Source organism: Amphiprion ocellaris, chromosome 2 (assembly GCF_022539595.1).
Source record: "Amphiprion ocellaris isolate individual 3 ecotype Okinawa chromosome 2, ASM2253959v1, whole genome shotgun sequence".
Classification (NCBI taxonomy): Eukaryota; Metazoa; Chordata; class Actinopteri; family Pomacentridae; genus Amphiprion; species Amphiprion ocellaris.
Genome location: NC_072767.1, coordinates 40,231,833 through 40,256,978, shown reverse-complemented (window position 1 = coordinate 40,256,978; position 25,146 = coordinate 40,231,833). Strand labels below are relative to the sequence as shown.

General features: G+C 41.0%; 1 protein-coding gene across 1 annotated transcript in view; it reads left to right on the top strand.

Moving 5' to 3' along the window:
- Window positions 1-25,146, top strand: part of notch2 (notch receptor 2) — a 46,520-nt gene that overhangs the window by 16,297 nt on the left and 5,077 nt on the right. Inside the window, exons 3-31 of the mRNA XM_023267273.3 lie at window positions 8,654-8,928; window positions 10,190-10,397; window positions 10,571-10,704; window positions 11,040-11,162; window positions 11,860-12,093; window positions 12,667-12,822; window positions 12,911-13,096; window positions 13,284-13,397; window positions 13,549-13,662; window positions 13,778-14,011; window positions 15,219-15,329; window positions 15,478-15,670; window positions 16,112-16,257; window positions 16,593-16,706; window positions 16,826-16,945; window positions 17,091-17,243; window positions 17,594-17,822; window positions 18,104-18,305; window positions 18,611-18,764; window positions 19,033-19,217; window positions 19,623-19,755; window positions 20,553-20,804; window positions 20,997-21,109; window positions 22,160-22,695; window positions 22,814-23,149; window positions 23,261-23,403; window positions 23,500-23,704; window positions 24,705-24,792; window positions 24,913-25,066. Of these exons, the coding sequence (XP_023123041.2) occupies window positions 8,654-8,928; window positions 10,190-10,397; window positions 10,571-10,704; window positions 11,040-11,162; window positions 11,860-12,093; window positions 12,667-12,822; window positions 12,911-13,096; window positions 13,284-13,397; window positions 13,549-13,662; window positions 13,778-14,011; window positions 15,219-15,329; window positions 15,478-15,670; window positions 16,112-16,257; window positions 16,593-16,706; window positions 16,826-16,945; window positions 17,091-17,243; window positions 17,594-17,822; window positions 18,104-18,305; window positions 18,611-18,764; window positions 19,033-19,217; window positions 19,623-19,755; window positions 20,553-20,804; window positions 20,997-21,109; window positions 22,160-22,695; window positions 22,814-23,149; window positions 23,261-23,403; window positions 23,500-23,704; window positions 24,705-24,792; window positions 24,913-25,066 (5,345 nt within the window). The remainder of the gene's footprint in view (window positions 1-8,653; window positions 8,929-10,189; window positions 10,398-10,570; window positions 10,705-11,039; window positions 11,163-11,859; window positions 12,094-12,666; window positions 12,823-12,910; window positions 13,097-13,283; window positions 13,398-13,548; window positions 13,663-13,777; window positions 14,012-15,218; window positions 15,330-15,477; window positions 15,671-16,111; window positions 16,258-16,592; window positions 16,707-16,825; window positions 16,946-17,090; window positions 17,244-17,593; window positions 17,823-18,103; window positions 18,306-18,610; window positions 18,765-19,032; window positions 19,218-19,622; window positions 19,756-20,552; window positions 20,805-20,996; window positions 21,110-22,159; window positions 22,696-22,813; window positions 23,150-23,260; window positions 23,404-23,499; window positions 23,705-24,704; window positions 24,793-24,912; window positions 25,067-25,146) is intronic.

Sequence of the window (25,146 nt, the reverse complement as noted above, 5' to 3'; positions counted from 1 at the left end):
GTGAGTTAGTCTGTCTGGATTTGTGAATGTCAATTTGCTTGGTAGGTATTTGCAACTTACATCATTGCTGAAGGGATGCGTAAATATTGTCTGGTGATATACTGGCTAACACAACTGAAGTGTTATCTTGTTTGTGGGCCACAGAGGTTTCCTGACACTCGCATGCAGTCTGACTCACTATTCAGTTAATACCTGAGCAATCCAAGCAAGAGTGAGGCTACACGCATTATGTTATGCTACACACAAGATCTTTGTCTTCTGCTGGGCTGTGGTGCAAACTGATTAAGTCTACCTCCCACTCAATGTCTTTTTTTTCTCTCTCTTTCATTTTTATTTTCTCTGATAGCTGCTGTTTTGCCTTTAAGTTTTTTTTTTTTGCTTTTCTTAAGAGTGAGGGGAGAGAGTTACTGTGTTGTGTAGACCTGCTGCCTGTTTGATCTGACAGGTAGAATTAGCCTGCGGGGCAGACATAGGAAGAGAAAGGGCCAAAACAAAAGAAGATGTCTCTTTTCAGGTAATTTGAGGAGGAATAGCTCGAAGCACAACTCCTAACTAATGATGACAGAGCAGTGAAGAAGGGGGAAGGGAGATGAGGGAGAGAGGAGTGTAATTTCCCTCTTGCTATGCCTCCTTCATCAAGCTGTCACTCATTCATCCATGTCTCAGTCCCTCCCACTGCTTCAGGGATTCAGATGACTTTGGACACAATTCACCTTGCCTCTTAATCTTTCCACAGCTGTAAATACTATGTCTTTATTCCTATTTAACCAGTCGTCCATTTGCCTCTGCAATCACTGTTGAGGTGTTCGCCCTTTTTTTCTTCATAATGGATTTTGCAGCTCCTACTCATATCTGTGGGCTTGACAAGCTTTGTTAAAGATCTTCATTTGATCTTCTTTGTTGAAGGTCTCAACCTCCTCACTACCTGTGGTGTGATTTTACTTCCACAGTTCCTCTTAAAATTAAAAACGAGGGTACCAGAGTAGACATATGCAGGAAGAAAAAGACAAAGAAGACTGATAGTAGAGTAATATCTTAAAGCCAGTCGTTCCTGATCCACCCCCAACTATCAGGAACACGCAGTCACACAGATTTTAACTGGGGTAAGCATATGATCCAAACTAAAGTCAACAAACCCTGAAGCAGGAGATTGGAGCACACAGCAGTGATTTCCTGCTCTTATGCTCCAAAAACTTATCTCCCTCTCACAGCCCAGCTACCAGCACTATAGATGTGGTTGAGACTAGAACCACAGTGATAAGAGTTTCTTTGTGTATTTGTGCATGTGCTATTTCTGTGTGTGTCTCTGGAGAGTCAGGGGCACCTTGAGCCTGGAGCAAGTTCACATGGTGGCCACAGAGAGGTTTGAAGTTCACTTAGCATGCTAGATGTATTATTTTGATGGCAATCATGTGGCTCTATTTGGCTTTTGAGTGGATGTTTAAGGGCCTAAAAGATGTCACAATGAGACTGTTTATCAATCAGGGCTGCGAGTAAGCATCACTTTTTGTATTTACTGATATATCAATAAGTTTTAAAACACTCATTTTCCAGAAACCATCATCTTTATATCTCTTGTTTTGTCTGAACAACAGCCAAACTAAAGATAATCAATTTATAATAAGACTTGTAAAATAGCAGTTAACACTGTGATTTGAGAGGCTGAGACCAAATCAAACATATGTCTTCAAACATTCACTTGGTAAATAACAGACTAATGAAATACAAGATTTGTTGTCAGTTAATTTTCTGTCAGATGACTAATTGTATGATTGACTAATCCTTTCAGAACAAGTGCAGACTCCCAAGACTGGGTGCAGTCAACATGTGCTGCTCTTAGTGGTCATTGGGATTTGACTCACTTTGAGGATCACAACAGAATATGAAACAAGCAGTGAAATGCAAACTACTGCTGCCAGGAGGCTTTAAAGAGATTCAGATCCCTCTGTCAGAAAGAGGAAGACTTTCAAAAGAGTGGGGAATGTAGCAACCAGACCATAAACCCTGATTCAGTAGGGTGACAAGTGGCTCTCTGTCACACGTTGATGTGACACACTGAGGTCAAAAGTACCTTAGTTTCAATATTAGGTCATACATTATACGCACATGCTTTGCAATGGAAAAATTCTGATTAATGTGAGTTTTAGTGGGGTTTTTTTCAGTATTAAAAAAGCCAAAGCAAAAACAGTCAAACAAAAGCTACTCTTATCAATTCAGTTCAGTTAAAAAAATGTTCATACACACCAACAGACGAACAATAATGAGTGTTAATGGAAAGCAGATGTTTGAAATGAAATACCTTATGGAAAATTACCATTGTTTTGCATGAGTTGCAACAGTTAATTTACTATTTGGAAAAACTAGAAACTCAGTCAAGAGGTGACCTTATTTGGAGAGCGTGTGCCATATTCTCAGCCAGTGGTGGACTATGCATAGTGGAAACTGAGATATGGGCATTTTTTAGGCCAACAGACTTAATATTGGAGATTCCACTTCAAACAACCCAAGAAACAGGATAATGACAGAACAAAATACAGGGACAGTCAGAAGCAGCGTTCAGAGACAGTACGGGTCCTGTTCTCTACACCACGGCTGCTCAGATGAGTCTTTTTGGGTATGTTTCTAAACACAGCCTGAGATTTTACCACATGACCCTACTGCGGACTCCACCCTGCTCTGCCCTCCTTTATCCATATACTCTGATGGTTTAGTCCGACTGCCTGGTTTCCTGCTCTGTTTTCGTCCTTCTCTCTGGGTTGTCTCGCTCTCTCATTACGGTTTTTAGCTTTTATCTCAACTACATTGCCACCTCTTCACTTTACCCTCCTTCCTCTTTTTCTCTCTTGTATTTTTTCCTGTTTAACTTTGACATCAACCTCACATCCTCCACCTCTGAGATGTTTTTTTTTTTGCTGCCTCTGTTCTTCTCTGTGACAATGAAGGGAAGAAAACTATGCTGAGAAATGACAGTGTGTGAAAGATATACCTCCAAATTGTGAAACTATTAAATAATAGATTCATAGTTTCCATCCCCCTAAAAAAAAAATCACCCTTAACTGAACCCTAACATCTTTCAGTTTTTCCATTGTACAACAGGCCCTTTTCTTACATGTGACGCTCCTATGTGGCCGTAGCTGGTTCACTGCTGAAGTGTCCACATACTATGTTTACGCTGTGACAGTGCGAAGACCTGACAGGACAGTGACAGGACAAATGGTGTCTTTTTGTATATCTACTGTAAGTGAACAGGGACTCCTCCTTATTATATTGCTGGGGGCTGAGGTGCCAGTATTACTCAGAAACCTTTCTGAATTTCCGCCCGTGTTTAGCATACTCTTATAGATTCACGACTTCTGAAAGTTTGTTGTTGAAGATAGAAGTGGGGACTGCCAGTGAGGTTGAAAGGAAGTAAAAAGGGACCAGTTTGCTGCTCATGTCTGCACTGCTTTTGATCTTTTTCTGAACTATTTTCTAGTGTACGATAGGTAAAGCAGCAGATGACATGTCTGCCTGCATAGAAATGGTGCCAGAGCATATATATTAGGTGATCTAATCCCAATGATCCAGGTAGCACAATGGATAAAGAAAGTTAGTAATTTAGACATAGGAAAGTTTGCCCTCCCTAATTGACTAACAGAGTCAGTTTCTTTCAGCATGTGCTTACTCTTTCCTACTTTTTCTATTTCGTGATGCATGCTGATTGAAAAATTGCAGTAATGATTCCAGACAAGCAAGACTGCAGTTTCAGGATTTGTATTCAACTTTCTTCAAGCATGCGTGAATGATTAAGTTGCAGCTACAGTCCGAACAGCAGTAGCTCTTTTAACAGGAACTATATCACCTAACAATCATGTCCTTGATAAGTTTTTTTTTTAAGTAATCCAGAAGTCTTGCACAGAAGCAACAGCACAGCCAGTAATGTCTTCTGCACTTAACTTGTGACGTCCATGCATGCACACACAGGAATACGGTGCAGTAAATAGGCCACCTATGCTCTAGCCAAGCCAGGGAATGATCCAGGGATTGAAATGTGAGCAGGTTTATGCTCTCCCTCTTACTCTCTCACGCTGTTTTTCTGTGATGGCCGCAGGGGGAGAGCATGATGGAGTTAATAAGCGTCGCTGAGGCCGGAATAGTGGCTGGGAGAGGAGGAGGAGGAGGAGGAGGTGGTGGGGTTGCAGGTTTGTAGTTGAAGGTGGTGCGGTAGGCCAGAGAGTTAGCACAAAAGAAAGGAGAATCAGTTGTGGATTTTGGGACAAAAGAATTAGGAATGAATTACATGAGTTAATGCGAATCAACCCACCCCTCCCAGCTCACTAAAGCCCCCACAGCCTGCCAGGAAAGGCAGAGGTCAGCATGAGGTAGAGGAGGAGGAGGAAGACGAGAGCTAAGGAGAACAGGAGTACAGACAGAGAGCGAGGAAGGGGTGCACATGGGATGGGGGCGCTAATGTGAACCAGCTGTAGAAACCTGACACCTCGAGAGTGGGTTAGAAATGAGAGGTGGAGGAGTGAGAAAGAGAGGGAAAGAAAGGCTGCAGGAAAATGTACGCAGTAAGAGAAGGATGGAGGAAAGAGGAGGAAAAAAAGTCCTCATGGTGCAAAACAAAGAATCCCATAGATGAGTTTGGCTGCAAAATCCCTCTCCGTTGTGTTGTTAATGAAAGTAGAGCTTACTGTGTGTGCATAGGTGTCTGTGTGAATTAATCTACGTGCACATTCTTGCCTGTGTTCTGTATTGTGTATAAAAAAATTGTCAGAAGAATCATGCTGCTTCCTGTTTTGTTTTTAGCGACAGACGAATGTGTCAATGTGTTGGATTATGCCTTCTTCGGTGAGACACCACTCCCTGACAATAATGTGAATCATGCACGGCCTTGTCTGTTTGCCTCAGGCGCTAGTGATAGAGCCAGGGGCTAATAATGAACTCTCTATCTGGTAGTGAAACCTGAAGGACAGGGTATCGTTTCCTGATGCCATTGCATTTGGTTCTGTCAACACTGGTTAGATAGCAGCGATTTAAATTAATAGAGCTTACCATGCATCTGTGCTGTCAGCACTTTGGAATATTCACAAAATTCTCAAAGAAGCAAATGATACTTTAAGGGTGTTGTTCATTTCAAAGAGTAATAGATAGTGCAGGAAATAAGTAGCTTTATTTTTAGCAAAACAAGTTCTAAAAATAAGTGTTTTAAAGAAAATTTGAGCAACTTGATGACAGATTAGTATGGGCACAAATGCCTTCTCTCGCCACTGTATTGGCAGTAATACCCAAAAAATAATCTTTACTTTAAAAATATGCATATTTATGGGCTTAACTCTACATCAAAGCATACTCTTTGAGTTTCTCATTTCTCATTAGGTGGTGATACTTTACTTTGAACATGCATCTCATATTCCTCATACTTTTTACAGTGAAAATGTGTAAAATGTTCCCAGTGAAAGAGAAACCTGGTATTAACCTGGACACGGTGTTCTTTGTGTAACAGCCTGCTAATGTGATGCATGTCACAGGGCAGAGGGCCGTGTCATTACTCTCACAGAGGAGGGCGGAGAGGTTGTCTGGGAGAAAAAAGAGCAGTCCTAATTCCCAGGACGGCCGCCTTGTTGTGATATCATGACCAAGCTGTGTTTGTGTTTAGAGTGGGGAGTCAGAGCCGGGAGGGACATCTACTCTGTTTGTGTATTTATGTCTGTGTGTGTTTGTGTATAGGCATGTGTTTTGGGGTGTGTAAGGGGTTGCACTGCAGACATGCTGATACAGGAATGGAGACGGGGGAGAGGGAGGGCGGCCGTGTCTAATCTGAGGTGAAGATGCATCAAGTCTGTCTTTTCTTTGAAGATATAGCATCACTTAAGTTGATCTGTTTACCAACACAATCAGTATGTGCAGATTTTTTTAAAGATATCGTTAAAAAGCACGTAAAACATTTAATAGATGCCTTTGGTGATGATATTCTGGAAATGTTGTTTGCTTTAAAAACAAACCCAACATTGTGTTGGTCTGTCTCTCAGTACTACACAGTGTCCCTTGCACTGATTCCTTTTGGTCAGCAAATATGTACTTTAACTTCAAAAACCAGCTCAGTAGTTTCTTAACGGTTTTACTTTCATAATACTTTCTTCTACTAGAGTAAATAACGCACCTGTTGGCCTCAATATAAGCTGCACTACCCAAGTTCATCATAATGAAGGAACGTGGTACTAAATGCAACTGGTGGCTCACTGATATGGATTTCATAATTTTTGGTCAACTATTCTGTCATCTATGACACAGAGGAATAAGATCATATGTGAGTTTTGGCAACACAGATAATGCTTTTGAGTAGGATAAGCTAAATTGTTGACAATATTAAATGTACACACCCAGTCTAAACAAATGGAAAACTGTAAAAATATTGAACATGTTGCTCAATATGTTTTCAGTTCAGTGTTTTTTTTTATTGTTGTGTGTACATGTCAGCGTATTTATTATGCAGTGCATGTGTTCGAGTGGGAATTTGTTCTCAGATGTCGGCTGTTTGAAAAAAACATTGGATGACTCGCGCATATCAAGCAGAAGTTTTACAAATGTGATTGATCTGTGAGACTTCTCCTGGCATGATTCACGACTCTCCTACTTTCCCAAGCACAAGGGCCTAATATCTTCAAGCTGCTTTGGGGTGGAGTGGCCTGTAATAAATAAGTTAGAAAACAGGAGACTGAGTTTCAACTAATTCCCATCTACACTGTCTCATCTAAAAGTTTTATGGGTCACAACACCGATTTCTCATTCTTTCCTTAATGTTTTTATATAATACAGCTCTGCCTGTTAGTTAATTATTCACTCTTTTTAATTTGAATGGTTATGAAAGAGGGTATTAATTTGCCTGTGAGTGTGTGGTGAGTTGGGCACTGTGATCTACCTCTCCTCTCTTATTGTGTTACCTGAGCCCCTCTAGGGAGGCTGGTTTAGAGGCCTCTGTAAGAGGCAGCAGGTCGCTCTGTCGCCCACAGTCCCCAGACAGCATGTCAGACATGTGCTGCACACACACACACATTTCAGAATAAAATAACATGCACAGGAAATTACCTGTCTATTAACATTTTTGCTCAGTAACAGAATAGCACCTCTGACCAAATACTGTCACTCAGAGAAGTGGTGAGTGAAAGTGGGATGGACTGAGAAAAAACAGAGTATTAGAAAGTGACGAATGGAGCATTGTGTGTCTCTGCTAAGCCCTGGTGGACGTGTTGTGTAATATTGTAATTTTTCTCATCACTGCTCGGCATACAGCTGAATCACAAAAGGAAAAAATAAATTGAAAAAAGGGGGTGATGAATATGCGGAGGAAAAACAGGCACACATATACACACAATATGTAGACCAAATGTGGTCATACACATTAACTGACACATTAGCGATGCTTTTCTTAAAGTCATACACCATTCAGTTTTCATTTCTTCTTTCTTATACTCTGGACACATTTGGGTAGATGTCAACAATTTTTATCTGTTAGCTGTGATATTGTTCATCTCTTACTGAGCCATAATTATTGCTACGGCTTTCTACTTGTTGATTTTAGTTTTCTGCCAAGCTTCAGTCAACAACTTCCAGATAGCTGCACCTCACATCCTTCTGCTTCTGAACTTCTCCTTTGTCATCAGTGACCCCAGTTTAACCCGTCCACTAAACCCAGCTTCTGCCTTTTCTCTTAGCAGGGTATATAGGGCTACAACTCTGGGCTCAGAGCTGTTCCTTTTGTAATCTTCGGGTTAGTGGGTCAATTTTCTCATCCCAACAACATGTCAAAAGGTTCTTGAGCAAGGCACAAACCCCCTAATTCTGTGAAGAAGCTCATGGTCATGTGAATCTCTGTGTGCACGGGTGAGCATGTGGCCTTGCACTACAGATGATTACATCTCTCTTGTGATAAAGGCACTGAATAAGAGGTTCAAGATATTTTATTTGTTCACATGCTCACACAGTACAGGCAGTTAAATGCGAAGTGACTCTTACACAAGGCTGTGCAATAGCAAGACATGATGTAAACATTCCTTAAAAATAGAAGAAAATAATAGTCTTAAATAATGAGGAGTAAAGATACTAAAACCAAAGTGCAATGTACGTTGTGCAAGAGTTGGAGTCATGTGTGTGCGTATATTATGTTTATGCATAATAGCGTGCGTGCATACATGTGTAGATAATAAATGCAGTCTATCAGCCATTCGATGATTGAAGTAATTGAACAGCCACTTTTTCTTTATGCACAACCACACATTTTGCTAATACTCCTACTTAGGGATGTGGTTCCCCGCATACTGTTGTTGAGATCACTATACAGCAGTGACTGTGTATTAGATCATAGTGTTTGCTTGTGCTTGTTCATTTGCTTCTTTGATGTGCGAGTGTGTACTACAGGACTCCTGTGCACTCTCAACACTCCATCAATGCTCTCGGTGGCAGTTGTCTGATGTGGTACATGACATCCACCTGACTGAAACTCACTCTTTTGTTTTGTTTGTTTGCATCTCTGTCAACCACACATATATATTTGTCTAGTTGTTCAGCTCATCTTTCTGTTATTTTGTCCCCATCAAGGTATGAATAGCTTTAAATCCCAAGTACGTTTGCCTGCTTCATCATTTCTGTGTTTTACTTTTTGTGTACCCAGGTGTGCTCCAGGCTTCCTGGGTGAGTACTGCCACCATAAGGACCCTTGTCAACCTGGTTACTGCCTGAATGGAGGGAACTGCTCTGTGTCCATGTCTGCTGGTGTACCTGTGCCAGGCAGCGCCATCTGCACCTGCCCTCTTGGTTTCACCGGACAACATTGCCAAACACCCCAGAACTCCACATGTTACCCAGACAACCCCTGTGCCAACCGAGGTGTCTGCACCCTGCTGTCCCTTGACAAATACAAGTGTGAATGTGCCAGAGGATGGACAGGTGAGATACTGTTCAGTTACCTCTCTCAATGAGGGTACTGATATCTGACTTTTATCACCAGAGCGCTGATATATTTTTAACTATCCTGTATGCAGATAATCTTGCTGTGGTGTTTTGATTGTTGCCATTGGATCTTCAAAGCATGTTATTGAAAATTAGCACCATCAGCCGTCTCAATATCTTTTTATTATTTCTACTGAGTATAACTTCGTTTGTGTGTTGGCAGAGTGTCTCAAAACTGTACAGAGTTTTTAAAAAATGTAAAAGTTAGGCCATGAGGCAAGGGACAAGTGTCTTCCTGGGTTTTTTAAACATTTCATATAGCAAAATTACCTTGTATTTAAGCCACTTTCTCTTGAATGTGACAGTGTTGTTATAACTAGGCTTGAGCCTAGTTATCGGCAACTGAGGGAATGGATGCTAATAGTTTTTCTTGCAGTATTCAAGAACAATTAGCGTCAGTCCATAAGTGATTCTGCTCCTTAATTTAAAGCAATCCCTTTGCAACTTCTTTTCCATCATATATTCCTGATACGTGCACTGTGCAAAACCGTGGATCTTTATTCTCCATATATTTACTCACCAAAGCTTTGCCTTGCACACCCAATGTCCATACATCCGGCTGTGTTGGTGCGTGTCCACCTAGTCACTGAGCCCTGCGTGACCCCAGCACTACATGTGTATGTACACACTATATGCCTGTAGTAACTGCCAGTTAAACTAAAAGTACTGAGTTCTAGATTTAAAATGTTACTGACTTTGTCTTCCTACATGTACAGACTTTTCATGTGTGCAGCCTAATTAGTGAGAGAGACACACTGAGAGGAGGGAGACCTTGTTCTAACTTCAGTCAGTGACACTTTGTCATTACATACTTTGATTTAATACATCCAAATTCTCATTTATACATAATTATATTAAAATGAACCAAAGTACTGGTTACTCACAGCCACAGCAGTGTGAAATCAGCTTTATTGTAATTTAAAATTAGTGAAGACAGAAACAGCTAGGCGATATCTACCTGAAGGCGATCAAATTGTAGACCAGTGATTTCTTGTAATGATAATGAGACTATGAAAGTACAGACAATTGCTCCATACTAGTGACAAAGCACCAAATGGGGAACATGTTTTTTGATTGCATATTGCTTTTCTGCTTGTATATAAGCCATAATTCTCCAGAAGTGGTCACATTTTCAAATGGCACAGAGTATAGCTAATGCTTTAATGCTCTACTGTTTCCCTCTCCTTCCTCTTTCCAGGACCACGGTGTGAGCATGAGGACAGCTGTCTCTCTAGTCCCTGTGCCAACGGTGGAAGGTGCAGCTCTCTGTCTGGTGGTAGCTACATGTGTTCCTGTCCTCCCGGCTACAAAGGTCCACGCTGCATTAATGACACAAATGAATGTGAAGACACACCCTCCCTTTGCCAGAATGAGGGCGTGTGTGTCAACACCCCTGGCTCCTACAAGTGAGAATCTATTTTGCAATAACATATAATAAATGTGAAAAATATCTCGATATACAGTATTTTCTGGAAGACTTATACAAAAAAAATAGATGTTTTCTTTAAGAATTGTCAAATGTTTTCTGCCAAGATTGAAAGAAATAAAATTGATGAAATTTACTCTACCATTTCTACAGGTGTACCTGTGCCCCGGGATTTACGGGACAACACTGCGAAAGCTCCTACATCCCTTGTTCACCTTCACCATGTCTAAATGGAGGCACCTGCCACCAGAGCTCTGAAACCAGCTACTCGTGCCACTGTCTTCCAGGTAGGATGATGAAATTCAGAATGCTAGAGAGACACAGTTTAGCAAACTGAGTGTAGGAGAAGGAAAAGAGTGATTCTGTAACTGGTATTTACATATAAATAATTGTAGCTTTGAGTTTCTGAATTGTTGCAATATGTTGTTTGAGGTGCAAACAGCCTGATCCTGTCGACTGTGGTGTTGTATTAGACACACTGTACAGTCAATTTGCTACAGTCAGCAAAGTAGACACAACAAACATGCACATACCAAAGTGTATCTGATTGAATGTCTTTCCCAAATGGAAACATATTTAACACAGCATATAATCAAATAAATGACTTTGTATTTGATGCCAGGTTTCAATGGAACTAACTGTGAGAACAACATTGACGACTGTCCAGATCATCAGTGTGCCAATGGAGGAACCTGTATGGATGGAGTCAACACTTACAACTGTCAGTGCCCTCCAGAGTGGACTGGTAAGGGCTTTGTGTATACAAATGTTCATGTGTACACTATTATACTAATTTCACCAACATCAAATCCATGCAAATATCAGGAGTTTCCTTGTGAATCTGGAGATGTGTGGCTAGAGATCACAAGGCAATAAAAACAATGTATTCTTAGAAATATTTTATATGTGTTATGCTAGAAGCTAGGAGAAGTCTTAAAAAGTTTTTTTTTTGTGCCTGATGTCTTAAAGGAAAGGTTCTGTGACATCCACAGCAGTGTATCTGTTTTTAATACTCTAGACGTTCTAGCCATATCCGATGTCTTTTTCCATGTTACTGAGGCTTGCACTCACGCAAGGCGTGTCACTGCTAACACACTTGTATAGTGTAAGCAGGCTTTCTATTTACAAAGCAAACATGCATACATCAACTTCCTTGGGACTGTCTGAGTTTATGTAGCAGTATTCCAAGCAGGGGAAGCAAAGCAAAGATGCTGAAGAAAGATGTTTAAAAATGGTCAATTAATTATATTATTCTACTATATATTTTCTATGTCAGAAAAAAAACGACTTGCTAAACAAGATGGTAAGCATCTAAAAAAAGATTACTAGTTCTGTTTCTTGACCAGAACCCCATTAAGTTATCAAATTTATGTTGCTACACAAAGCATAAACTTGTTAAAATTGTTTCCTTCTTCATGTTCACCTGCCTTGCCCCTACACAGGTCAGCACTGTACAGAGGATGTGGACGAGTGTCGACTGCAGCCTAATACTTGCCAAAATGGAGGCACATGCAGCAACCTGATTGGGAGCTACGTTTGTGTGTGTGTTAATGGTTGGAGTGGACCCGACTGCTCTGAAAACATTGATGACTGCGCTACAGCTGCATGCAGCCCAGGCTCCACGTGCATCGACCGTGTTGCGTCTTTTATCTGCCTCTGCCCCCATGGAAAGACGGGTAGGTTAGCAGTGAGAAACCACACACGTATTTATACACCAAAACCCTAAAATACATTAGACGAGTGACTGCTGCTGCTGCTGTGATGAGAAACTAAACAGAAAAGTTTTGATTCTGTCACAGTTCCATAGTTCCTCTCAAATTGTGAAACATGATGAATAGAAGTAGAAAGATCTGATAATAAATTTGCATTTTGTAGAACAATTCTAATCAGCATTTATGTTATTCTAAGCAAATAGCTTCAGTGTTTTTGAGTGAGATTCATCCTCAAGGAAACAACACTGAATACCATCATTGTTAAACAGTCAAATACACCAGTTACACTACATTTTCAACATGAAAATTACTGGCACATTTTTGGCTTTGAATTAAGCCTCGCCTTGAACCTGTGCCTCTCCTCTGTACCAAATATGCACAGAATTTGTTTTTGTCTAATGTGGGTATAATCCTGTGTTTAAGATTCTTTTAGGGGCATGTTTTCAACACAGACGACGTTTCTTTGCATTACCTATTTTTTTTCGAATTGCTAAAGACCTTTTTTACTCATTCCTGTAACCACGGTGTTTCTCTCAGGTTTGCTCTGCCATAGAGATGACGCCTGCATCAGTAACCCCTGCAGAGAGGGCGCTCAGTGTGACACCAACCCCATTAGTGGCATGTTCAACTGTAACTGTCCACCTGGATACGTCGGAAACACCTGCAACACTGACAGAGACGAATGCAGCATTGGTAAGACATAGACATGCATAAATTTGTATACCTCTGCTAGACACCTGTTCTGTCCTTCCAAACATGTCTCTTTACCCTTCATCATCAGGTACCAATCCATGCGAGCATGGTGGTCAATGTGTAAACACTGATGGCTCCTTCACCTGTAACTGCGTTAGAGGTTATGCTGGGCCACGCTGTGAGCAGGATGTCAACGAATGTGCTTCAAACCCCTGCCAGAACGATGGCACTTGCCTGGATCGTATTGGAGACTACACTTGCATTTGCATGCCTGGTAAATTTCTTGAGAACTGATGAATTATCTTAAATTCTACTTCATTTTAACAGATAAGTGTTCATTCAAGCCAGTGGCATTAGTTCATGAAAAATGATCATCATTGACCTATGACTTAACTTTGTATCATTAGCATTTGTTGCTGTTTTGTTCCTAAATACAACATTGTGTTTCTGCATTTTTGCAGGATTTGAGGGGACTCACTGTGAGATTGAGGTGAATGAGTGTATCAGCTCCCCGTGTCTGAACCAGGGCAATTGTCTGGACCAGGTCAGCCGCTTTGTCTGCGAGTGTCCAGCAGGTTGGTACACATACAGCGATGTTCATGCATTTTCCTGACTGATTTCAGCTGACTCAAAGTCAGTAAGGAAACTTTTTAAAAACTGTTTATGTATGTGCTGTATTGGTGTGTTTCTGTGTTCATCACGCTGTTCTGTGCACTGTGTTTTCAGGCTTCAGCGGTGAAACGTGCCAAATAGACATAGACGAGTGTTCCAGCACACCCTGTTTAAATGGTGCCAAGTGTATTGACCGACCCAACGGATATGACTGTGAATGTGCCGAAGGTAATGGGGAATTACACTGAACTCCATGTTTGACCCTGGAAAAAATCTGAAATTGTTACTTAATACATGGCACGTTGGCTTGGGTTATTATTGTAACAAGAAACTTCCTCCTCAGGCTTCACGGGTCTGCTTTGTGAGGAGAACATCAATGACTGTGTCCCAGCACCGTGCCACCATGGTGTGTGTAAGGATGGCATTGCCACCTTCTCCTGCGAGTGCAATCCAGGATACACAGGGTCCATCTGTAACATCCAGGTGCAGGAGTGCCACAGCAACCCTTGTCAGAACCGAGGACGCTGCATTGACTTGGTTAATGCCTACCAGTGCAACTGCCCACCCGGAACCTTAGGTGGGTACTTTATACAGCACAGAAAGTTCTCCACAAAGCCTGGAAAGTAAGACAAGATAATCCTACTTTATTCTTTAACGAAAAGGTGGTAATTGATATGTGGAACAGAAATGATACAAGCATTTGGTCAACATCTGTGATTGGATGTTTGGAAGCAGAATGATTCATTGAAAAAATCTACAGAAGGTTGCCCTGAAAGACACACCACACATAGGAATGTGGATTTATAAATGTAATCATCAGAATAGTTCATTGGCTCTCACTAGTCTCGCATCTGCCTATCAGTGACACCTGGTTGTTATAGTAACCATTCATACTGAACTAGCAACACAAAACCGATTGCTTTGGTTCTAGTTCCTCTTCGTTTTGTTACACAACACATTAGTACTTACATATTAAAGAGCTCAACAGACTTATTTCAAAGCATTTCTGTATAATACATATGCCAAATTCTGCTGGTGGCTGCGATCCTGCAGACGTTTTTCCTATGACATGTTCTTGTGAGCCTTGAAGGTTTAGTGTTGAGAGAACAGCTTAAATTGATTGTAATCACTTTAATCATTGCATATCGAGCTTCCTGTGTAGTTTTCTATGTATTGTAAAGTCAAAGACACTCTGTGAGCGCATGTATGTGTCACAGTCACAAGTGTGGGTTGTATGATACCAACCAGTGTTACTCTGTGAATTAGTAAGCTTACTTTAGTACGTTGTACCACCCTGAGGCCTAGTACTGAAGTCTGTACTGTACTCACTTCACCAAAACTGGTGTCAGGTCACGCTGTCGGGTTTCACTTTCAGATTTCATGCCCTCACTTCCCTCTCCCCTAATGTGCCTTTTTAAAATTTTATTTGTCTTTCTTTCTGTTTCTCCTCTGTTTCTCTCCTCACTTTTAATAATTACTCTGCAATGCTAATCACTGATGTCATTCTTGTCACATTCCTTTGCTGTAATGATGGTCTGTCTCGGTTTTTGGTCACATTTTCTTAATTTTTGCTAAATTCCATTTATTTGGAGTCTGACTCCCCCTGGTGGTAAATGAGTTTGCATCCTCCAACTTAATCTGCTTTGCCTCTAATGCAACGTAATTCTGATTTCAACCATTCTGAATGCAGCAGGATGTTTTTATTGTGATACTTTTAAATGTTAATAAACATTATATATTCTGATAAAATGATAAAAACTATTTAAGTTTGTATTTTTTCTCAGGTGTAAACTGTGAGATCAACGAGGATGACTGTGTCAGCAACCCTTGTGAGTATGGAGTGTGCAAAGACGGCATCAACGAGTATGAATGCGTGTGCAACCCTGGATATACAGGTATGTTTTTGTGAGAATGAAAAGTTAAAATGAATCAAGCTAAAATAGCTCAATATTTTTAATACTGCAACCTAATGAATGAAATGAATGCAGTAATCAAGTATGTGTTTGAACTGCTACTAATTTCCTTTGAACTTCTCTCTACTAGGAGATAAATGTGATGTGGAGATCAATGAATGCAGCTCAAACCCATGTATGAGTGGCGGAACATGCGAGGATAAGGTCAACGGGTTCCACTGCCGGTGTCCACCCAGCACCCACGGCCCTCTGTGCCTCTCTGGGACTGACCACTGTGCTACCCAGCCTTGTGTGCATGGAGAATGTATTGAACAGCAGCACGGGTATGTTAAGCGTGTGCTGTTGCTCAGAAGTGTGTTTCATGTTCATATATTTATATATTTTTTTTAAAAATCAAACCCTTGAGTGTAGGCCAATAATTTTCTAACATTTGTGGGACCTTAAAGGAGCTATGATTTAAAGCAGCCTTTGGGCCAACACAAAGTTATTTTTCCTACTGTTTTATTTTAATAGTGTTTCGGTTTACCACAGCTGTATATACAGAGGCAACCTGTGGAAATTTTCTTCCAACCGTCCTTGCCATTGTTTAACATTATACTGTGACATCAGCCTAAATATTTGTATATAGCTATTCAAATTTTAGCTATTATTGAGGTGATGGTATTGATGCTAGAAAAAGCAGAAGAATGGCCCTCTGATATTACAGTGTGTCTGAAGTCACATATTTAATTATTATTATTTGCTTTTCTTTTCTTTGTGTTAAGGTACCGTTGTGAGTGTGAAGCTGGCTGGATAGGACAGCACTGTGAGCAGGAAAAGGATGAATGCCAGCCAAGTCCGTGCCAGAATGGTGGCACCTGTGTGGACCAACATAATGGGTATACCTGTCAGTGCCAACTGGGGTTCAGAGGTAACACTGCTACTATAAATAATTTTATTTAAACCATTTTTCAAATCATGTAATTGAATATAAAGGGCCACATTTTAAAGATTCCCTCCTGTCTGTTCACAATAAATTCACAATACCCACAAGTTCCCACATCACTTTTGCTGCAAGACTAGTCATGCCATAAATCCTGCTCAGGGTACACACCTTAAACCCTGATCATAGGTGAAGCTCAGAAATTTTCTAAAGTCAGACTTGACTTAAAATCTATGCACCTCAAATAAAAATTCATCCAAACACATTTTTGACTTTCTTGCACACAGAGAAAAAATGTGAATCACCCTCTCCTCTCTCTTCAGGTATGAACTGTGAGAAGAACATAGATGAATGTGCATCTGGGCCCTGTCTGAACCAAGGCATTTGTGTGGATGGAGTCAACGGTTACACTTGCCAATGTAGTCCACCATTCACAGGTTAGAATTATCACCCCCATTGTGTAAGCATCAACTTAGTAGCATGTGAAAGCACCCTTTGTAGTAGCTACTCAAAGATTAAAACATATATTATTCATTAAAAATCTGTGTGGAAACAGGTAAACACTGTGAGGAGGAGCAGGTTCCCTGTGCTTCCCATCCATGTGAGAAAGGAGGAGTGTGCCGTCCAACTGCAGATTATACGTCCTTTACCTGTCGATGTCCCGCTGGTTGGCAAGGTATTTGTGTGTCTGTGTTTGTATGAGACAGAATGCCAAAAATTTATTAGACTTTCTTCCTGAATGCAAATCGTATCTAATTATGTATAATAATGCTAGATTGATATTGTGTTAACAGTATTTTGTTTTTTACGCAATTGTGTAGGTACACGCTGCAGTGAGGATGTAAATGAATGCAAAAAGAACCCTTGCAAAAACGGTGGTCATTGCATGAACAACCAAGGGAGCTACATGTGTAAATGTCAACCAGGATACAGCGGACACAACTGTCAGACAGACATTGATGATTGCTCACCAAGTAAGTTTCACTCCAGCAAATCTAGTCACCTTATTATCATTAGATGAAGTGTCAGTGTAACTTGGACTTTGCATTTATAAAACCAATGATGCCTATGTAATATTCTTTGATGCACCATTAAAGACTGGAGCTATTCCAAGCCTCAGCAAATAGCAGCATAGAAACTCATCTCAAATATTGAATTTAGCCTGTATGTGATTTCAAAATATCTCGGAGCAACTAAAGCAAGAGGACATTCTTCCACAAGGTGTCTTTTTGTTACACTTTGAGCCAGACTTTGATCAACTGATTAATTCAGTTACTGCTATTATTGTTCATGGAAACTCTCTGTCCTCTTCTACCCTCTCCAGACCCGTGTCTAAATGGAGGCACTTGCGTGGACGATGTTGGGAGTTTCTCCTGTGATTGTCGCCCAGGTTTTGAAGGGGAGCGCTGTGAGACTGAGGTAGATGAGTGCGCTAGCCAGCCCTGCAGGAACGGGGCCATCTGCCGGGACTACGTCAACAGCTTTGTGTGCATGTGTCGACCAGGCTACAACGGAATCCTGTGTGAACACAACATCCTTGAATGCACTGAGAGGTGAGCCATTCATTCCACACATGATCCATATGTACTCAATTTTACTACCATGTTTAATTCTTCTGTACCTCTGCAATTAATTCTTCCCGGATGATTTGTACCATCAACTTTATGATTCTTAAACAGACATAAACATGAGTACTGTTTTCCACAGATATGAGTAGCATGACTGGGAATCTCCCTGTGGTGCTTGTAGATTTTACACTTCATCAGATATCATGTATTAGGCAGATTTTAAAGAAATTTTTCATTAATCACTGCTTTCTTTTTCTTTCCTCCAGCTCATGTCTGAATAACGGGACTTGCATTGATGACATCAACAGCTTTTCCTGCCGTTGTCGCCCGGGTTTTTATGGGACATTTTGTGAGGAGGAGCAGAACGAGTGCGAATCTCAGCCCTGTAAGAACGGAGGCACCTGCACTGATGGCCTGGACACCTACCGCTGCACCTGCCCTGTGGAATACAATGGACAGAACTGCCAGGTAAATTGTCTTTGTGTTATTGCAAGCATGAGCAATGTACTTTCAGCAGTTTGTGGTAAAATGTGCAGGTGGTTTGGCCTATTTTTGGTCTAAATAAATATAGCTGACCAGTAGAAGTAAAACTAATTTTCTGTGCACACAAAACTAAAATCGTACTCCGCAAAGAAGGCTTGAGAATCTGACTATTTCAGTTTGTATGTGCCAACTAAAAATATCTGACCAAAGAAGAAGGTTGGATGCAGTACAGTTCCTTTTATCTGTTTGGTGTTTTTAGCAAACCTTAATGCTCTGTCCTGTATCTGCAGAACTATGTGAACCTGTGCAGCCAGGTGCGCTGTCACAATGGTGGCTCCTGCTCTCAGACAACAACTTCCTGGACCTGTCACTGTCTAATGGGATGGTCAGGACTTTACTGTGACGTCCCCAACATGTCCTGCCAGGACTTTGCTGCCAGGAATGGTAAGGGAGTTTTTATGTTAGCAAAAACAAGAACTTACTCCAAAATAAGACAGGGACACACACACAGTCACATTTAGACTACTGTTTATGTCACTCCAAGAGAAAAATCTCATTGTTGCTAAACATTTACTACTTAATTTATGGTTCACTGTAGCCTGACAAAGATCATTTTGCTAATGTCTCACAAGACAATCTTGAAACAGGCATTAATAGCATAAGGTCTCTCGCTTTATTTGACCTATGTGCTTCCTTTTTTAATTTATTGTAGGTCTGGAAGTGGAGAATGTGTGTAAGAATGCTGGGCGATGTGTAAATGTGGGCAACTCCCATCAGTGTCAGTGCCAGCCAGGATACATGGGCAGCTACTGTGAAGAGATGGTGGATGAGTGTCAGTCAAACCCTTGTCGAAATGGAGCAACATGCAAGGATTATCAGGGCACATATGAGTGTTTAGTAAGTACTTACTTTCCCAGCTTTTTGTGCGTACACCTATCAGCCATAACATTAAAACCCCCTACCTAGTATTATGCAGGCCATCTTGTGTCAAAAAAATACCTTTAAACACTCCTCCAAAGCATGTACACGGGACTTCTGGGAGTTTTTGGACTGGGACCTTGATCATAGGCTGTAGGGTGGCGCCTCCGTGGATTGAGCTTGTTCCAGCACATACCACGGAATCTCAAACAGATTGGGATCTGGGAATTCTGGGGGTTTAGAGACATTCTGGAGGAGTTTTGTGTGCTGTGGCTGATAGATGTATATGTGTTTGTTTCTAAAGGTGCGCATTTTCTGGAAAGTGTTCTGCTCAAGTAGACACACAAAATGAGCTAACTTCCTTCTCTTTTTTCACTGCTCCAGTGCAAACCAGGTTTCCAGGGGGTGAACTGTGAATATGATGTTGATGAATGCCATTCGAAGCCTTGCCTCCACGGAGGAACGTGTATCAACCTCATCAACCGCTTTACCTGTTCCTGCCCACCTGGAACACACGGTAAATCTGCATATCAGAGGATTAAGGCAACTGTCCTAAAACGATTCATAAAGCAGCTTTGAAATTAAAATGGGGACAAAAAATGCTCAAATGAGTTATGAGATGTGTCCACAGGATTTGCACAGATTTGCCTGAAGTTGAGGTCTAGGCTACTTTTTGTCAATGGAAGCAAAAATCGTGATCCAATGTCTCTGGAAACTTTCAAAAAAACCTTTCAACTAACCGTTACTGATCTAAAATGAAGACAGATTAGGCAACTGTATGGCTTATTTCTTACCTCAAATGTTTTCTGAAACGAATTTTGGTGAATTCGTTTCATAATAAATGAAAGTTTCCAAACGAGCTGCCGTGTTCATCTGGTTTTAAATCCCGGAGCTGGCAGCCCAAGCGTTTGTCAGGTGCAGCCAGTGTTTGTGTGGCTGCAGGAGGGTAAAGACGGTGTTAGATTCTGGTGAAGAGCACGTCACTCACTCAAGTGTCCAGTGTGGGGAAGCATTGCAATCCCTCGCATCTATAATCACTGTGTACTTGTACCATCTGAGCCGACCTTTTTCTGCATTTCATTAAGGTGAAACAGTGGAATGGTAAAATGGCAAATGGTAGGGCTGTGCTCCCTCACTTGCTCTTGAAATGATAAAGAAATGTCAAGTACATTTGTGTAGAGTAAAACATTCTCCTGAATATATTATTATTATTATTTTTATTATTATGTTAAGAACTCAGAAATGTCATCTCGAAATACGTTTATTGCTTTGCTCTATGCACGTTTGCATATCTATCTGTTTGCTGCTCTGCAGGACTCCAGTGTGAAGTGAATGATGATGACTGTGCCCCCAAGCCTGGCTCCTGGGAACCTCGGTGTCTGAATGGAGGACAGTGTGTGGATGGCGTGGGACGTTACACATGTTCCTGCCCTGCCGGCTTTGTTGGCGAACACTGTGAGGGGGATCTTAACGAGTGCCTGTCTGGGCCTTGCCACGCTCCCGGCAGCCTCGACTGCATTCAGCTGGTCAATGATTACCAGTGCCGCTGTCGCCTTGGATACACAGGTACATTAATATTAGCTGCTTGAAGGGAAATATTAGCACCACAACTAGCTATTCTTGATGTTAGAAAAACATCAAGTGTTGTTTTTTACACTGTTGCACCATTGTAAATATGACTGTCAAGTGTTGCCATTGTTAATTATTATTTCTTTGTCTATGTTCCTCTTTCTCTCTTCCCTGATTTCGTTTCCTCAGGTCATCATTGTGAATCCATGGTGGATCTGTGTCTGTCTAAGCCGTGCCATAACGGTGGCGTCTGTTCCATGAACATGAGCTCAGTACATGGTTACACTTGCTCCTGTCTTCCTGTAAGTTGTCTTTATTGTCAGCCCTTTTCTAGCATCATAGGATAACATGATTTCAATTAATTCTCCTCATGTCATGCTCATAAACAGCCTTTACAGTCATTAAATTTCCATGTACTCGGCAGTAATTTGATCACATGCGGTGTGACACCATCTTCTCATTTTTACAGCTGTTAGCTGAACAAGGCTATTGTTTTTTATGGGAAGATCTTGGTTAACAATACTGTGCTCATCAGTTTTTTGCCAACGATTGCTATTCATATTCATTGATTTTTGCTTAGGTTTTTGTGCATATGTCACCAAGTTTATGGAGCAAACTAGGAGCAAAGTGATGTCTTGCTTGGCAGTGATGTGAGAGGACAAACCACTGCTTTTGGCAAAACAGTGTTTCAGTTCATCAAAACAAACAGGAAAAACCAATCAGCACCATTGATATGTAAATTTTTGCTATATATTTTCATTTTTCTGTAAGCCCCCATTTTGTATTTACATTCTGAGTAGCTCACTGTCTACCACACGTATCTCCACATTTGACTATCAAACTGCAAATGATAATTTTGGTTAAAGCATTCACAGTTTTGCAATCCTTGCAATTCCACAATTTCTCAACAACAACATCAGCGGCTTGTTGTGATGCTTATCCATCTTGAGGCCTGAATGATATTAGTGTTATTTCACTCATCTAATACCAGTAAGAAGCTATGATTTGTGTATGCATACTGAGTGACTGCAGAAGGCTACAAATGAAGACGGGTGGCTGATAGTTATTTTCCTTTCTTGTGCTACAATTTCAGTCTTTTCGCACTAAATGCTTGTTCTTCTCTTTATTAACCTCTTGCTCCCTATTTATTCTCATGCTTGCTTCAGAGGGCCACACCATAGCTCAGGTATAGTAGACTAGCAACAGATTTGTAGGACTAGATGTTCACTTTATATAATTGTTTGATTTACCGTCAACTGCAAATGTCTTTTTTTTTTTAGCTCCTTACAAATCCCACAACTGTTAAATTACTCTATTGCTATTACACCTCAGCAACATGTTGTGTTTAACAGGGCTTTACTGGATTCAGCTGTGGTGATAAAGAGGGCTACAATTGTGCAAAGCTACGTTGCCAGAATGGTGGGCGGTGTGTGGAGCCAGCAGTCGGCCATTTGTACTGCCAGTGCCAGCCAGGCTTCACTGGACCACACTGTGAGATTGAACAGAGGTGTCCCTTGGGTTGCCAAAATGGAGGAACCTGTGTCAAAGACCCATCCTATCCATACCACTACAGCTGTCGCTGTCCTGCACACTTCTCCGGAAGACTGTGTGAGAATGAAGTACACACACCACGCATGCCAACCTGCCCGTATCCACAGTGTGAGCTGCAGGCCAAAGATAAAGTGTGCGATGATCAGTGTAACAACCACGAATGTGGGTGGGATGGAGGAGACTGCTCACTCAACTGGGAGCATCCTTGGGTTAACTGCACAGCCAGTGTGCCCTGCTGGGATCGCTTCAAGAATGGGAAATGTGATAAAGAGTGTGACAATGCTGGGTGCCTCTTTGACAGCTTTGAGTGCCAGGATACCTCAACAGCCTCCTGCAAGTATGTGCTTTACCCTCTTTAGTTTGTCATTATTGTTGCTAAAGTTATATATTGAGTACAGAAATGTTTTTAAAGCCAAATCGCAAACACATCGTTTTCATGTGCTGTGTATTTTTAGATATAACACGTACTGCGCAGACCACTACGGTAACGGCGTCTGTGACCAGAGCTGCAACACTGAAGGTTGTGGCTGGGATGGCTTGGACTGTTCTTCCGACAATCCATCCAGTTTGGCGGATGGCACCCTGATTATTGTGGTCCTGCTGCAACCTAAAGAGCTGCTTGGAGACTTAAGGGGTTTCTTGCGCTTCCTAGGAGCCCTGCTGCACACTAATGTGCAGGTGAAACTGGATGAAAATAAGAAACCCATGGTTTACCCTTACCGCGGCATGGAGGAAGAACATGGCCAACAGAGGAGCAGGATCAAGCGGGAGCAGGACAGGGAGGTCATTGGGTAAGGATAGTTCCAGATAGGAATCTCACATAGTTACTTGTAGTTCTTCAGTTTATCACCAGTTTACTGCTTTTGTGAACTAGTTTTGTACTTTAATATTTGTCCTTACAGATCTGTTGTGCACCTGGAAATTGATAACCGTGAATGCACCCTGAGCTCTGAATACTGTTTTTCCAACACTGATGAGGCTGCATCCTTCATTGCTGCAGCTCACATCAAGGCTCAACTGCCTTACCCTCTAGTTGAAGTTGACAGTAAGTAGGCCTCTCACTCAGTCAATCAAATTTAAGTGTTCTTCTGATGGAAAAAAAAAAGCAACTAATATTTTAAATTCTCTTTGTATTGTTCAGGTCGGCCAACAGACCCAGCTGATCCACAGTACCTGATGTACCTGGTTGGAGTAGCAGTGGTTATCATTCTGCTCATCCTGGTCCTGGGGATGTTGGCAGCCAAGAGGAAGCATAAACAGGGTGTCCTGTGGCTGCCTGATGGCTTCTTGGCCACTAAAAATGACAAGAGGAGAGAGCCAGTGGGACAGGATGACTTTGATATGAAGTAAGTAAATACTCAGACAGAACAGATTTTGCTTAAGAATATATATATCAAGGTACGTGATCACAACTGCAGGGTGAGAATTCATGCCAGTCTTAATGTAGGGGTCTTGAAATGAGTCATTTATTCTCAGATCACCTGCTCAGTCATCTCTGATTTGCTGGAAACTTTTTCTTTCACAAACTATGGATATTTAAAAATGGTGTCTTTAAAATTGTAAAGAATTTAATAATTTCAGGGATGCAATTTGATTTTTTTAATTTTCAATTGCCAATCGACCTCTAACATCTTTTTTCATATTTAGAAATTTAAAGCTGTGTTTAGATGACAATATCTCGGGAACTAATGAAAATGAAAGCCAGAAATTTTCACTGTTAATTCTTATCATGCCATTGATTCAGAATCTGTAATACTGGACAAGTATATCAAATAGTCTGTTTGTGGGTGAGTTGAAATATGAAAAACACTAAAGCCATCATGAGGAGTCCCATCTTTGAGCACATGTTAACCAAAAAAACAGTATAGCAGATGTCAACTAGTGATATTTTCTGAACCATATGCAATTGCACATCACAGTAATACAAAACAAAACATTTCAACAGAAAATAATTAGTTGCAAAAATTAACAACAAAACATTCTCCTAAAATAACTAAGAAAAATTCTGATTAGATTCTGAATCAATAGTATGATGATAAGTAACTATGAAGATGTCAGACTTACATCTTTGAGCATTTGATATATCCAGCTGCAATTCCACATATCCATATGTTATGCATTTCAATTTTCAGGGGAATCAGAGATGGTTGAGAAGAAATTGTTCTAAAAAGTTTGATAAGATGCGATAAAATTACCCAGATTTTCCAGAATAAATACGGGTAACGAAAGTTGAGGAACAGAGCAGGCATGCTGTGTCCTGGAATACATTTAAGGAGAATTAAATGTTGCTGTTGCTGAAAAAAAAAAAAAATGTTGCTGTTTCTAACATTTTCCCCCTCATTTCAGGAATTTCAAGACACAGGATGGAGCTGTGATTGATGGAGGTCAGAGTCAGAGATGGCTGGAAGATGAAGTCCCATCTAAGAAACCAAGAGTAAGTTTATTTTAAGTCAAAGATAATGACCCAAATAAGGTACCCATGGATTTGAGCACTTTAAATTGTATAGCAAATGTGTGGAAAATGCAGAAAAGTGATCTGTGTTGCTTTTTATAGACTGAAGACAAGCCCTTGCTGCCCATTACGATGGATGGAGGTGTTGACCGAAGAGAGTGGACTGTGCAGCACCGCAAAGCTGCTGACATCACCCTTACTCCTCCACAGGCCGACCTGGATGCTGACTGTCTGGATGTCAATGTTAAGGGACCTGGTGAGGGAAAGAAAGCATATCTGGATGTATAAATGTGATGTAGTTTTCAAATATTTCTTAAATAATACTTTTCTCCTCTT